This window comes from Bufo gargarizans, chromosome 2 (genome assembly GCF_014858855.1).
Source record: "Bufo gargarizans isolate SCDJY-AF-19 chromosome 2, ASM1485885v1, whole genome shotgun sequence".
Taxonomy (NCBI): domain Eukaryota; kingdom Metazoa; phylum Chordata; class Amphibia; order Anura; family Bufonidae; genus Bufo; species Bufo gargarizans.
The window spans coordinates 324,623,740-324,639,957 of record NC_058081.1 but is presented as its reverse complement, the minus strand read 5'-3'; the positions used below and the strand labels follow the sequence as shown (position 1 = coordinate 324,639,957).

Below are 16,218 nucleotides of genomic sequence, written 5' to 3'. Positions count from 1 at the left end.
TTAGTGCTCCCTGGTCAATTAGAGAACCCTGATAGTGCCCTGCACACAGGAACTCTACTAAGCAAGAGCATCCTCCTAATACCATCCACACAATACTAGTGCCCTCTCAGTGCCTCTTCACAGTGATTATGACCCATAACTATTTCCCAACATCGTAAAATGCTCATATAGTACCTGTGCCCTACACAGTAAGCAAAGTGCTGTACTCCAAAAGGACTACTGCAAAGGGTTAATTACCACTGAAAGACTTAATGGAAAGTTTGAGTTGTGATTTTTTATGGTTCAATAAGATTTTATTATTATTTTCTCTTCACTCATAAAAGAACATCACATTGCAGTATACATACCGCGCACAAGGTTACATTGCGACATGCAATCGTAAACAGCAGTATAGCATCAAAGACAAGGCATATGCATGTATCTGTATCTGTATAATCAAACAATCAGCTGACAAAAGTCGGCGGAAACAGAGGCCCTGAAGGGCTTAACAAGGCCTCAAACAAATGATGTAAAGGCCAATAATTCCAGACAAACTTGACATAAAAGGGGGGAGACAGGACGACACACAAAAGGAGGGGGGGGGGAGAAATCGTAGGGCATAACTAGAGAATAGCTAGGTACTATTAAGGAGGGGAATCAGGGAGCACCCCAGATGCCACTTAAACCGAGAACAAAACAGATGATCTAAACCTGGACCATGGCTCCCAACTCCGAAGAAACGCCGGAATCTGGTTGTGATCAGAGGCACACATCTCTTCCATGTGAAACAGCGCATCCAGAGCCGATGCCCAAGTGATCCTTTTCAATCTCTCGGTTGACTTCCAATTGCGTGGGATAATTTGCCGCATGGCCAGCACAAAGAGCCTCAATGAACCTTTTTTAACATGCGAGATCCGCCCCGGGAAAATAGATAGCAGAGCGATGTAAGGGGAAAATGCTATGGAGGCCCGGAATAGAAAATTATAAAGCTTGAAGACATCTATCCACAGTGGGTGAAGCCTCGGACAACCCCACCATATATGGGCCATGGTCCCCCTATCACTATGGCATCTCCAACATAGTTCAGAAACCGAGGGGTAGAACCGATGCAATTTCTCCGATGTCCGATACCATCTGGTAAGTATTTTATAATTGAGTTCTTGTAAATTACACGATATAGAGATCTTATGCGTAAGAAGCAAAGAACGTTTCCATTGATCCCCAGTAAATGTATCACCCAATTCCGTCTCCCAATCAAGCATAAACCTGAGTTTGGGGTAGGAATCTCCAGATTGGCTGCCCTCAGCCTCCTCGGCGTTCAACATGATATAAAGTAAGGAAATAGCATGGCCAGGGGCCGTTTGAGCAACACATAGCTTTTCAAAATCCGTTAGAGATGTGTGGGACTGCAAACCAGGCATCAGAGAACCAACAAAACCCCTGAGCTGAAAATAGAGGAACCATCTTCCGGGAGATGGTGGGAGTATGTGCGATAGGTCCTCGAGAGGGCGTATCCCAGTAGAGGAACAGACGTCTCTCGGTCTGACAGTAAATGTGTGGTTAGTACGAAAGGCGGGTACCTGCCTTAGTCCCACAGGTAAATCTGGATGATCAGTGAGCATTGAGAGGGGACCAGGGATCTTAGCCAAATTTAGTTTGAGTTGTGATTTTTTATATACATGCACTTAATGGCACTGTATGGACATCATATGGTTAACTACTTGGCAAATTGCATAAGGTTGTCAGCACTTACGCTGGGTTCAGACCTGAGCGTTCGCGATGGAGCGCTCTGTATGCGCGATTGTACGGGCGTTTGCAATCGCGCATACAGAGACAAGCGAACGCCCATTGTCGAGCGTTCCTGCTGAAGTCTATGGACGGGAACGCACGACAAGATGCCCCAAAGAAGCTCATGTACTTCTTGGGGCGTCGGGCGTTTTACAGCGCGATCGTACGCGCTGTAAAACGCTCAGGTGAGAACCATTCCCATAGGGAATCATTGGTTCTTGGATTAAGTAGTTGTGGATGGCTCACCGTCTTTCACAGTGTGGTTAAGGTGCTCTAGTCTGAGACTGATCCCCCAATCAGTCAAGGTAAGATGAGAAATTGTAAGTAAGCGACTGGCACTCACTATGTGGGTCACAACGACAGCATTTATTAACATAAAGGTCACAAGAATACTTCACTCCCCTTCCTCAGTGGCTAAATCCCTGTTGTGACATCACATCCTTTTATATCCCCACGGATCTTCTATAAATACCGGACTGGAGTGTGTATTTATTCACATTGCGATATTGTTGCGTTTCTGATGCGTTTTTTGCGCAACATATGCGTTTTTTTTTATATTTTCCTAATAATGTTGCGGTGAATACAGGTAATGAAGGAAAAGTTGCTCCCAGATTGCTTTCCATTAATAAATGTAAAAGAAATAATCAAATAGCTACAAAATGTTTAAAATTCTATAACAATTATATAAAATCACCAAATACTCTAAAAGAGGGAAGTGGTCTTCATTTTTGAGGTTTCTCACTGTAGAAAAAGCTAATTCGTAAAGCTACCTAATCACAAAATCATCATTGTGGTCACATGATCTTCCTTTGAAACTTTTTTGCTTCTTTACTTCAATGGTATTTGCACTTCCCCATTTACCATTGAAGTAAAGAAGCAAAAAAGTTTCACGACGAAGGCACGCCGAAACGCGCGTTAGGGTAGCGCCACCCTGGGTCTCTTCTGCACACGGTTCTTGTTTTGGTGAGCTCCTGTCTCCTGCTATCCTCCATTCATTCATTCCTTATGAATTTTGGTCTGCAGCATACCTCCATCTTCATTTTCTGTCTGCATACCCGGCCTTTATCTATTGAGGGGACATGCGCTGACAGGCGTCTCATCTGGTACCTCATTGCTTTGGCATTTTGTACATGGGTTTGATTATTTATTCTGCATGTGATTCCCATGTCATACATATACTATGTACCATGTTTTGTGATCCGTGTGCTTTTTCTTCCCAGGGTGGCGTTCTTCTTTTCTGTCCTCCGCCCCCATTTCATCATGTTTATGGCATCGCATTCATTTATCCATTATTCCATTTTTTGTCAATTTTAATCATGTCTTAACAAAGCATATATATTTTTTGGTATTATGAGCTCCTATCTGTTCGTTTTCGCAGTAAAAAACAGGGTAGCACACAAAATTATCTGTGAGTGATAATGAATTTAGGTCTAAATTAGTTTTCACATGTTTCCTATCATTTTATTTGGGGTGGGGGTTGTTGTTGTTTATATTCAAACCAGTATATATATATACGTGATTTATATAGCACAACATAAGGTAATACATACATTATCTGAGAGGCCCAAAAATGTCAGGGCTACAAAAGTGTTCCAAACAAAAGACCCAGGGCCAGATTGTGGGTAGTAGCAACACCACCGATCCAGACAGAATTAGTGGTAATAGTAGTAGTAGGCCACCATTGTCCTTACTGTCCTCAGGAAGGCAATACAATTGAATTTAATGCCCTGCAAAAGCTGAAGGACCTGTGGTGACATCACAGGTCATGTGATCAGTTCTAAATGCAGTAGCTGAAAAGGACCTGGAATGATGTCACCGTCATGTGACCAGTGCAGGAGGGGACGGCTCAGCAGTGAAGAGACGCCCTGGGAAGAGGCTGAGGTGAGATCTGCTACATAAGGAGAGGTAATACTCAGTGTGAGAGGCAGAGCAAGTTGGGAGTTGTAGTTATTTAACTGGGACTGTATGTTAGGGCTGAAGGGACGGAAGTTATTTACATGGGACAGTGAACTGGAGTGATGTTAATTACATGAGACTAAAATTTGGAAGTGGCTGGGGTAGGGTGATGTTATTTACATGGGACATATGTTGAGGGGTAATGTTATTTATATGGGACTGCATGTTGAAGGAAGCTGTGGGAAGGAGGGATATTATTTACATGGGATTGAATGTTAAGGGGTAATGTTATTCACATGGGACTACATGTCAGAAGTGGCTGGGGAGGGGGTGATTTTATTTACATGGGACTGTATGTTGAACGTGTCTGGGGAGGGGGTGATGTTATTTACATGGGACTGTATATTGGAAGGGGCAGGAGAGATGGTGTGTTGTTATTTACATAGGACTGTATTTTGGAGGGGGTTGTAGCTAGATAGGGATGTTTTTTACATGGGACTGTATATTGGAGGGGGCTGGAGAAATGGTGTGATGGTATTTATATGGGACTCTATGGCGGAAAAAGGGAAATAATGTTATTTACATGGGACTGTATGGCGGAGGGGGTGAGGAATTATTATTTCTGAGGACACTAAACGGAGGAATATAACTACAGGGGGCACTGCAGGCGGCATAAATACTTGGGGCACTTCAGGGCGAGCATTATAACAGTAGGGGGCAATATAAATACTGGGAGCACTGTGGGGGAATTTTAAATCCAGGGGACATTAGACGTTCTTATTACTACTGGGGGCTCTATAGGAGGGACTTGATCTGCATTATTTCTACTAAGAGCACTATGGGGGGCCCTATTACTACTGAAGGTCTGTAGAGAGCTTTATTACCATTGGGGGAACAATAGGGGGCCTTATTTCTACTGGGGGCTCTATGAGAGCATTAATAATAATGGAGGGCTCTTCTACTAATGGAGGCACTCTTGGGGAGCATTATCACAGGTGGGTCCAGTAGGGGGCAGTATTACTAATGAGAGCATTCTAGAAGGTAATTACTATTGGTGGGACTATGAGGAGTACTGTTACTATGGGGGGGGCACTCATTTTTCTTCAGGATAGTATTTGGGGGTACAGAAAAGTAAGGAAGCTAAGATGTCTGTGTGTCACACTCTGCAGAGACGAGGCGGCAGAGAGAAGTGTCCGGACCGAATGGAGAAGATGATGACAAAGAAGATCTACATCAGAGGAGACGTCACCTGGGAGGCCCTGGATGTGAGAGGTAAGTGCTGCTGTATAGCAAGTATAGCAAAATGTCTTCAGTGCTTGTGTTTGCAGGGGGAGGGGGGTTGCGGTTGTTCAACTTAGAGAATTGGGCCATATGCATTGGTGCTTGGGCCCGGGGTCTTTTGAGACCCTAGCAACGCCCCTGGCTGCAGCAGTAACATATGCTAAAATTTATTTTTTTAAAGAAAATGTGACAGTTATCCTTTAGGCCACGTTCCTACACACTTTGGGGTGTGGTTTAACTTGGCTGGCATGTACAAATGCATGATAAAACAAAAACCGGAAAATGCAACATAGTCCATTATTCTGCCCCTTCAAGAAAAAATACCCTGAATATTCTTATACTTAGCTTTTAAAGTCAATTCCAAAGACTAATTGAAAACTGTTATTCTGTTCATATCCATTTTGTGCAGCAGAGTACAAAACGTGGTATGAACATCAGGTAGACATTCATACTAGAAAGTGGAGACAGCGGCACTAGCTACCAGCAGATGTCGCTGTCGCTGTCACACTCGCCGCTTTGTAAGAGAGACAGCGGCATTAACTACTGGCTACCGGCAGATGTCGCTGTCACACTCGCCGCTTTGTAACAGAGACAGCGGCATTAACTACTGGATACCACCATATGTCGCTGTCGCACTCGCCGCTTTGTAACAGAGACGGCGTCATTAACTACTGGATACCATCAGGTGTCGCTGTCACACTCGCCGCTTTGTAACCTACAACAACCACTGAGTGCTGGAGGCGTCGCCGGCGTGTGTACGTCTTGAGGACACGCCCCTGGAACGCGCCGACTAGCTGAGCGTGTAGTTCGCTAGAGTGTATCCTCTGTGCAGGCGTGCTGCTCAACCGACGCTGTGACGTCATACGCGGTGCAGCGGAGACCACGTACGGGACGCCGGTGTGGCGGATCTGCGGCTGGGAGGTGGAGCCGCTGTATGGAGCAGTAATCTGCGGGGAAGGTGAGGAGTGAGGGGCTAGCAGAACAGTGTGTGAGGGTTCAGCGTCTTTACGCCATGTGGTTTTCTGTCAGCGAGGACAGGCGGCCTCTGTCAGGATCGTTCACACGGAGACTGCACACGGGGCTGGCCTATCTTCTGTGGGGTAGCACTGGCCACTAACAGGAGCTACGTGTCACGCAGAGCTGCCCGCAACGTGTCGCTGTACAGTGCCCTGCCTGTCACGGTCCACACGTGTCCTGCCTGCAGCCCGCTTACCGCCTATTGCATCATGTGCTGTGCCCCCATACATTCACATCTGGAATATCAGCAGGCGTGACCTGAGCCTGCTACCCTGACCATGCTGTGACTGTGCAGTTTAAAGGGGCACTCCAGTTTTTAGGAAGTTATCAGATATTCTGTCATACATAGCACAGCCCTTGACCCCAGTCTGCACAATAGTAGGCAGTCCTGTGTAAAGCCTCTATGGGCTAGCTGGTTAGGACCAAGCATGATGTCAGTCATATGACAGCCCTGGCATGCACTTAGGGGTTACATAGCATATGGGACATATGCACGTTGCTGTGTGTGTGTTTACATAGCGGCCAGGCCATGCCAGCTGTAATTAAGATCACACGCAGCGAAGACACATACACGTTACATGAATTTCTGCAGATTTCATCAGGACGGGCCAAGCAGCTAATGTCAGGAGAGAGGCGGAACACCCCCATACATATCCCTCTAACATGCCCTATTATTTCGTTTTCAAGGGAGCGAAGTTGCCAGAAGTGCCTGGCAGTGGCTTATTGCCTTCTTCCTACTGAGAACACATGCACACTCGGTCAAGTGTGTGGTCGGAAGGAGAATAGCTATTGACCGAGGAGCCCCTTGAGTGGAAGCTGTACTTTCACACTCGCGTTTGGTGCGGATCCATCACGGATCTGCACAGACGGATCCGTTCAGATAGTACAACCGTCTGCATCTGTTCAGAATGGATCCGTTTGTATTATCTGTAACATTGCCAAGACAGATCCGTCTTGAACACCATTGCGCACGCAAACCAAGTGTATCACACCCTCAGTGCAGCCTTAGGCCCCATGAGACTGCGTGAGTTTGGGTCAATTATTGGGAACAATTCTTCATAGTGCATTCCCTCTCCTCGCTGCAGGAGACAGGATTGAGATGGCCCCTAGACTTTCTTTTGAGTGTGTCGTGCCATGTCTCCTGCAGTGAGGAGAGTGACTGCGATATGCTAGCGCTTCTCTCACCCTGTTCTTGCGACGATCATGGGAGTCTCAGCACTCAGACCCCCATCAATCCAAACTTTTGATATGTCTGAGATATCAAAAGTTTTCCGAAAACTCATTGACCCTTTAAAGGGGTTCTCTGCTAACCTTATATTGATGCCTTATTGTCAGGATTGGCGGAGGTCTGACTTCCAGCACCTCTGATCGTCTCTATGAAGAGAACGCAGTGCTTTGTGCGAGCACTGTGTTCTCTGCTGTTTACCTGCTTCCCGTCGACATTGTAGCGGTGAGCAGGTGTAACTGCAGCTCCTTTGTCTCATTAACTTGAATGGGACGGATGAATGAAGCCAGAACCGTCGCATTGAAGTGAGGATGGTGGAGTTGTAATTCCATCTGCTCGCCGCTCCAGTGTCAGCGGCAAGCAGGTAAACAGTGAGGAGTAGCAGTGCTCCTACCACCATTGCAGTCTCTTCATACAGCTGATCGGTGGCCGTCCATCTGATATTGATAACTTAGAGTACTTTCACACTAGCGTTATTCTTTTCCAGCATAGAGTTCCGTCACAGGGGCTCTATACCGGAAAAAAAACGGATCAGTTTTATCCCCATGCATTCTGAATGGAGAGCAATCCGTTCAGGATGTCTTCAGTTCAGTCTTTTTGCCTTTTCAGGACGGAGATAATACCGCAGCGTTGGTTTTCAGCAAAGGGTTACCCATCTGACCTTGCTGGGTCCACCATTGTTGTGGAGGAGAGTGGTAACCATCTATTGTGTCTGCTTGCTCTGGATATACCTTTCAGATAAGACACTGAAGGCTGCACCATGTACCTTCAGAATTTGCTGTGTATCTTGCATGATTGTTATGTTACCTAAGGGCCCATTTACACGTGCCGACTGATCAGGAAAGGAAGCGTTCTTTCCTGATAATTGCCTGCTTGTCAGTGGAGGTGAGAGCTGCGTTTACGGTACATGTAGCAATCCCTCCACTGTATGGGGACGAGCGATGGCTACTACAATGGCTCGTCCTCATGCAGATTTATTTTTCTGGGCAGTAGATCACTGTTCACACAGCACGATGACTGTATCCAGTGAACCAGTGTTTTCGTACGATTGTTCATTCCCGATAATAGTTCTGTGTAAATGCACCTTAATGTAACTTTGTGTGCTCTCCAGTAATTTCCTACTGCATTCTTATCTTGCGGATAAGTCATCAGAATCTAGGACCCGGAAAACCCAGTTAATAGCTGGGATGATCCCCTTCTATGTGGGCGCTCCGCTGGGAGTAGTTTTGATTATAGCTCATTGAGCAGGTTTGCCTCTTACAGGGTGTATGCACAGGGTTTGTTCGACAACAATTTTAAAGTGAAACCATTTTAACCAAAGGGAATAGCTGTAGATTGGTAACGGATTATGTAGCTAAATTCACAAGTCCTTGTAATGGTACAAGCTATATTTACAGTTGCTTTGTAAATTGAAATGTTGTATCTTTCATTCACATCCTGATCTTTTAGAAAACTGTAACGTCTGGAAGCTACAAATATTACCGTGCTGTGACCTATGGCTGGTGTATGTATCTGTGTGCACGCTGGTCGCAGGATGTTATCAGCCTTGTTGTTCTCTACAGGGTTTTGCTGAGACAAGCAGCGCCATTGTGTCTGTAATGCCATGTTTCTCCTAACTTTGCTTTTTCATTCTTTGGCAGATGTTGGTTGATTCTGCTGTGCCAGAAAGGGGCAAACCTATTGTGAGAACTGGGGAGCTTGAAGTATAGCAGCAGACATGGATGAGCAAGCCCTGCTTGGACTGAACCCAAATGCCAATGCTGACTACAGAGAGCGAGTATGTGTCATCTGCTACTGGGCACAAATGTTTGGGCTTTTATTTATTTGCTCTTACCATATGATGTTAATAACACATGCCGATTTTTACTTTATGCCAGTAGTTTCTGTTATCATTAGCTGTTAAAGGGGTTCTCCAGGAATAAAGGCCTTTTATCTAATCAGGGGTGGGCAACCTGCGGCACTCCAGCTGTTGTGAAACTACAATTCAATTCCCACCATGCTCTATTTATTTCTATGAGCAGAGCAAGTATGCGTGCTGGGAGTTGTAGTTTCACAACAGCTGGAGTGCCGCAGGTTGCCCACACCTGAATTCTAATGCTTGCAGCCTGCATTCGTAAATGGAAGATTCATATTTACCTGCTCCCCACTGCTTCTGTCGTCCTCGCTGCCTCCCACATGTCTATTTTCCGGTCCCCAGACTGTTTACTTGCGGTGCTGCATGGTCACATGATCAGCTGTAGCCAAACACTGGCTTCAGCGGTGATGTGCTGCTTGTGGCTATAGCTATTGGCTTGAGTGGAGCATGCGACCATACCCATGCAGCACAGGATGTAAACAGTCAGGCGGCTGGAACATGGACATGCAGCACAGGATGTAAACAGTCAGGCGGCTGGAACATGGACATGCAGCACAGGATGTAAACAGTCTGGCGGCTGGAACATGGACATGCAGCACAGGATGTAAACAGTCAGGCGGCTGGAACATGGACATGCAGCACAGGATGTAAACAGTCAGGCGGCTGGAACATGGACATGCAGCACAGGATGTAAACAGTCAGGCGGCTGGAACATGGACATGCAGCACAGGATGTAAAGAGTCTGGCGGCTGGAACATGGACATGCAGCACAGGATGTAAACAGTCTGGCGGCTGGAACATGGACATGCAGCACAGGATGTAAACAGTCTGGCGGCTGGAACATGGACATGCAGCACAGGATGTAAACAGTCTGGCGGCTGGAACGTGGACATGCAGCAGCCAGCGTCTGGGAGCAGGTAAGTATGAGTCTTCTATTTACACAGGCAGGCTGTGGGCGTTTGATAAAAAGTCTTTATTCTCGGAAAACCCCTTAAAGGCCTTTTTACACAGGCCAATGATGGGAAGCAAAAGTTCATAGCAATAGTCATCAACCCTTCTAAACACCCCACTGATCAGATCTTTTCCTTCACACATGGCAGATTTTGTTGTAGAGATTTTCTGTGACTGAAAAAGGTTCCATTCGCCTGAATAAAGCCCAGAAGCCGCCAAAACAACCCTATTGAAATGAATAGTACTGATTTTCAGTTGCAGAGAATTTCTTCAACAAACTCTGTGGTGTGTGAAGGTCCCCTAATAGAGACGCAAAATAATTATTTTTCAGCAGGGCATCTTTCTATGTAATTTAATGACTGCCGACTATAGGCAAGCTACTAACCATGTAGTTTGTGGTCCTTTAAGTAAGCACCGAGGAACATGTTATATTTTCAGTCAGCAATCATTATGGCCCTGCAATGTGTCAAAGGACTCTTAGGTGTAATGACTTTTATTGTTGTGAGGTTTCTTATGGTCTAACCATGTAAAAAGAATGACAAAGTGTCTGGTTTCATTTCAGGCATTGGCCTATTTTGAGCAGTTGAAAGTATCACAAAATGCATGGCAGGTCTGTGCTGAAGCTTTAGCCCAGCGTATATATAGGTGAGGACATTTGTCTCATTTTATGTTTGAGTTATTAATGATGTCTCCAGGTTTCTAATTCAAATAATTTACAGTGACCCTCTCAGACTGTCTGTTGTACTTCATGCTCAGCAGCCCAAGACACGTCATACTTATCCAGCCCTGCTCTTGGATTGGCCAGTATTGCTCATGTGAACAGTGCTGGCCAATCCAAGAGCAGGGGTGGACAAGTGGGAAGTGTCTTGGGCTGCTGAGGACAGTGTGCGTCAGTCTGAGAAGCAGTGCCGCCGTCTTGGACAGCAGAAGAGGAGCGCGAGAATTAGTGGATCTGCAACTAAAAAGGTGGAAACGAAAGCACAAGTCGATGTTTATCTGTTAATATATAGTGTTTTCTGGTCACTTGCTCATCACATGTTTTAGCAAATATATTGTCTGCACAGACTACAAAATATATTCCATCAACCCATACTGCCTATTTGTACTAATTAGTGTTGATCGAGCACTTTTGGTGCTCGGGTGCTCAAGTAGAACACTTACCGAGCACAATGGAAGTCAGTGGGAGAACCCTATGCATCCCCTGCTCTGAAGAGGGGAGGGTGTGGGGACTCTAGTTCAGCTTAGGAGTCCCTGCTCTCACTCCATATATAGCTATGTCCATATATGGAGTCAGTGCTTGGGGACACCCCAGTGTATTTAAATCTAATTTAGGCCGAATGCACACGGCCGTGAGCGGTATTTGGAACCGCCGCCTGGATTCCTGCTGAGAGCAGGAGCGCACAGCGTCATTTGTTGCTATGACGCCGTGCGCTCCCTGCTGCCGCCACAGTACAGTAATACACTGGTATAGATCATACAAGTGTATTATTGTATTGCGGTGGCAGCAGGGAGCGCACGGTGTCATAGCAACCAATGACGCCGTGCGCTCCTGCTCTCAGCAGGAATCCAGGCCGCGGTTCCACGGACCGCTCACGGTCGTGAAAAACGGCCGTGTGCATTCGGCCTTAGCCTGTATTTCAGAAAAGTTTCTGCCGGGATTGAAACTCGCGACCTTCTGTATTAGAGGCAAGGCACTTAACCACTCAGCTATAATGGCTGCATACTTCTATTGTATTTCTATTGAGACCTATACAGTAGAAGTCTCTTATAAAAGTATATATATATAATTTTTTTTTTTGTTTTTTTTTTTTTGGTGACTGGCTATGTAGTGTAGTGGTTAAAGTTCTGGGCTGTGATGCAGAAGCTGTGAGTTTAAATCCTGTCACAAACTTTTTCAGAAGTAGAGGCTAAAATTAATTTAAATATACAGTACAGACCAAAAGTTTGGACACACCTTCTCATTCAAAGAGCTTTCTTTATTTTCATGACTATGAAAATTGTAGATTCACACTGAAGGCATTAAAACTATGAATTAAAACATGTGGAATTATATACATAACAAAAAGTGTGAAACAACTGAAAATGTCATATTCTAGGTTCTTCAAAGTAGCCACCTTTTGCTTTGATTACTGCTTTGCACACTCTTGGCATTCTCTTGATGAGCTTCAAGAGGTAGTCGCCTGAAATGGTTTTCACTTCACAGGTGTGCCCTGTCAGGTTAAATAAGTGGGATTTCTTGCCTTATAAATGGGGTTGGGACCATCAGTTGCGTTGTGGAGAAGTCAGGTGGATACACAGCTGATGGTCCTACTGAATAGACTGTTTGCTTTTTTCTTGCCATAATACAAATTCTGCTAAGTAAAGAAAACCGAGTGGCCATCATTACTTTAGGAAATGAAGGTCAGTCAGTCTGAAAAATTGTGAAAACTTTGAAAGTGTCCCCAAGTGCTGTCACAAAAACCATCAAGCGCTACAAAGAAACTGGCTAGAGACCAGGTCAATGCCACACAGAGTTCTAGCAGCAGACACATCTCTAGAACAATTGTTAAGAGGAGACTGTGTGAATCAGGCCTTCAAGGTAGAATATCTGCTAGGAAACCACTGCTAAGGACAAGCAGAAGAGACTTGTTTGGGCTAAAGAACACAAGGAATGGACATTAGACCAGTGGAAATCTGTGCTTTGGTCTGATGAGTCCAAATTTGAGATCTTTGGTTCCAACCACTGTGTCTTTGTGCGACGCAGAAAAGGTGAACGGATGGACTCTACATGCCTGGTTCCCACCGTGAAGCATGGAGGAGGAGGTGTGATGGTGTGGGGGTGCTTTGCTGGTGACACTGTTGGGGATTTATTCAAAATTGAAGGCATACTGAACCAGCATGGCTACCACAGCATCTTGCAGCGGCATGCTATTCCATCCGGTTTGCGTTTAGTTGGACCATCATTTATTTTTCAACAGGACAATGTCGCCAAACACACCTCCAGGCTGTGTAAGGGCTATTTGACCATGAAGGAGAGTGATGGGGTGCTGCGCCAGATGACCTGGCCTCCACAGTCACCGGACCTGAACCCAATCGAGGTGGTTTGGGGTGAGCTGGACCGCAGAGTGAAGGCAAAAGGGCCAACAAGTGCTAAGCATCTCTGGGAACTCCTTCAAGACTGTTGAAAGACCATTTCAGGTGACTACCTCTTGAAGCTCATCAAGAGAATGCCAAGAGTGTGCAAAGCAGTAATCAAAGCAAAAGGTGGCTACTTTGAGGAACCTAGAATATTTTCAGTTGTTTCACACTTTTTTTGTTATGTATATAATTCCACATGTGTTAATTCATAGTTTTGATGCCTTCAGTGTGAATCTACAATTTTCATAGTCATGAAAATAAAGAAAACTCTTTGAATGAGGTGTGTCCAAACTTTGGGTCTGTACTGTGTATGACCCCTTCCTCAGAAACCCTGAAACGCGTATGGCTAATACCTTGCACCGGCATGCTGGCAAAGAAGCTCCCCTGGATTTGAACCAAAGACTTTGAAGAAAACTCTGACGATACATAAACTCTGACTATGCGTAACCTTATTGAGCGCACAGTCCGCTGGTGATACAAAGTCTCGACGAGCGCGCAGTCAGCTGACATCTGTTCTATCACGAATCGCCAAGCCCGTACTAAGACAGGTGACCATCGACCAGATTAAGGTAAAACTGACACTGCAACTACAATTAGGTGGGACGCCACCGCGGGAAGTTACCGCACTGTGTCTTCTGGTCTCTCCTGTTGTATTGAAAAGACTGGTGATATACGTGTGTGCGCTGTTACAGAAAGTCAGTAGTAACATTATATGGAATTGTGAACACTCAAGAATCTGATAGTATCATCTTGTGATATAGGAGGAACATTATAAGTAAAGACCTGTATATGGATTGCGGTTGCTCATGGCTGGACTTTGATAATTATTGCTGTTATTGATTACACCATTGCATTTTTCGCTGAGCCCCCGTCGCTGTTAATTTGTTTTTTATGCTATTGTGCATTTATATAACTTTTATGCTGATACATGTATTATTGCTGCCACCTATGTTGTAGGTATTTTTTATGCTGCTATATTTAAAATAATTAAATATTTTACAATTAATATCTTGGTTGTGACTACATATTTAGAGTGCCTGGTCTATTCTTTTATTTATTGACTACTTTCCTGTGGCTGGGTGGGTCACAAAGACCAAGAGCACCTGTTCCATATTGTCAAGCTGTAGTGATCCACAGATACTCGATTTTGTAAATTAGATTTAAATACACTGACTCGAGCATCGGATGCTCGAGCACACGCAGTGTTCGGCCGAACTCCACGATGTGCCGAGCATGCTCGCTCAACACTATACTAATATAAATGTCCGGTTCTGTCTGGGCATACTATGTGCTGGGAGACCATCCCAACATTATGTACTTAAAAATATATTCAGACATATTGCTGATTGTTATCCATACTGTGAAACCTCCACCCAAATCAGACCCCTAAAATCGCATTAAAAAGTGGTATTCTCAAAGAAGACGGCCAGATGGTGGAACTGCATACCAAGCAGCTTTTCCATCTTGAGTATCTTTCGTTGGTAGAAAAACCTGTTAGAAGTTAAAGTTTTTTCCTTTTTGTAAAACCATTTTCTGCAGCTGTATAATTTTAGAATACTGTTGTCATAAAGACTTCATTTTGTAAAGATTTTTTGTGTGTTTGTATTAACGTTTAAGAAGAAGTTGCCATGTTGTAGTTCAGTGGAATACAGAGCATGGCTGTTTGATTGACAATACAGTTCTTCATGGACTGGTCACACAACTGCTCTTCCTAACTGTACCATTGATTTCGTTCCTCCACCTCGTCCAATTCAGAACGATTTTTGTATTTACTTTCGACAACTTGGCAAGTTATGAAAGGAGAATGTGTGGGGAGTTTTGATCCATTTATGTTGGTAATTTGACAACATTTCTAATTGAGCAATTATAAAAGCAACAGTCGAGCTGTTATAATAATTTAATCATAACTTGTTTTCAGTGAAGCTTGATCATGTTTTCTGATCATCTGCTAAATAACAGTATTTGTTCTTTCAGTGATGATCATGTAAAGTTCTTCTGCTTTCAAGTTCTGGAACACCAAATCAGATTCAAGTATGTACGATTGTTATGTTAATGTTTCATAAATGGAATGTCCAAAAATGATAAATCTGTGGCCACCTTTACAAGCATTTTATTTTGTATTTTGGTGTGTTTTTGTGTTTTTGTTTTTTCTTGTTAACCCATTCCCACACAGTGCCTGCAGATTTTTATTTTTTTAAGAGAACGCCCCTTTTAGACCAGACACCCAGGGCTAATGTATGTGATAGATGATAACGTTGATCGCATGCATTTAACCGCTTAGATGCTGTGGTTAAACTTGACCACAGCATCTGGGAGCGCAAAAACCTGGAAGAGTGCGCTTCCTGGCATGCACCGCCTCCCCCTAGCGGGAATCGGGGGAGCCAGATGGTGTGTTCCGCTGCCTCGGTCCTCCTGAATAATCAGAGGCTGCCACACAAGTTCCTATGGAGACACTGCCAGTGGCAGGGCTCCATAGGAATGTAGTGTGATCCTCATAGACTCCAATGCTAATTCATTGGAGTCTATGAAAGAAGCAATATGGGGAACTATAAAAAAAAAAGTGTAAAAAAATAAATAAAAACAATGTTTTAAAAAATATAAGAATTCACAAAGTCTGTACGCCTAGCTCTCCTCAGTTAGCTCTTCTTTCAGTTTACTCGGGCAGAATTAAGGGGATCAAGAAAGGCGTCTTCAGATTCTTTATCATAGCAATGCGCCAAATAATTCCTTGAGTTTGGCGTTCAACAGAAACTCTCCTCAGAGTGACCTGGGTTGGGGCTTTGGATTCTTTGGCGCGCCTGGAAGAGCTGGGTGCGGAAGACCAAGGCTTGGGCGTAGCGCACGCTAAACAATGGGAGGCCTGGTACCAGTTTCGCTCTTCGATAGGTTTCTCGGGTTGGTTGACCTCAGGCTCTATTACTTAACGTAGTCTGTGCAGTCTGGCTGCGTAAGAATCTTGTCAGGTATACTAGACACTATCGTTTCCTCCTTTTGTAGAGCGGCAATGCTGTCATCCCAATTCTACACCTACTATTATGACTATTACCTGCAGATAACATCTTTCATATTATAATTTTCAGTGGCATAGTACTGCCAAATGAAAAAGGAA

General features: G+C 44.6%; 1 protein-coding gene across 1 annotated transcript in view; it reads left to right on the top strand.

The window, feature by feature from the left end:
* Window positions 1–5,731: 5,731 nt before the first annotated feature.
* The window catches only part of XPOT (exportin for tRNA), a 75,535-nt gene continuing 65,048 nt past the window's right edge, over window positions 5,732–16,218 (top strand). Inside the window, exons 1-4 of the mRNA XM_044280545.1 lie at window positions 5,732–5,902; window positions 8,827–8,963; window positions 10,555–10,637; window positions 15,084–15,140. Of these exons, the coding sequence (XP_044136480.1) occupies window positions 8,904–8,963; window positions 10,555–10,637; window positions 15,084–15,140 (200 nt within the window). The 5' untranslated portion in view covers window positions 5,732–5,902; window positions 8,827–8,903. The remainder of the gene's footprint in view (window positions 5,903–8,826; window positions 8,964–10,554; window positions 10,638–15,083; window positions 15,141–16,218) is intronic.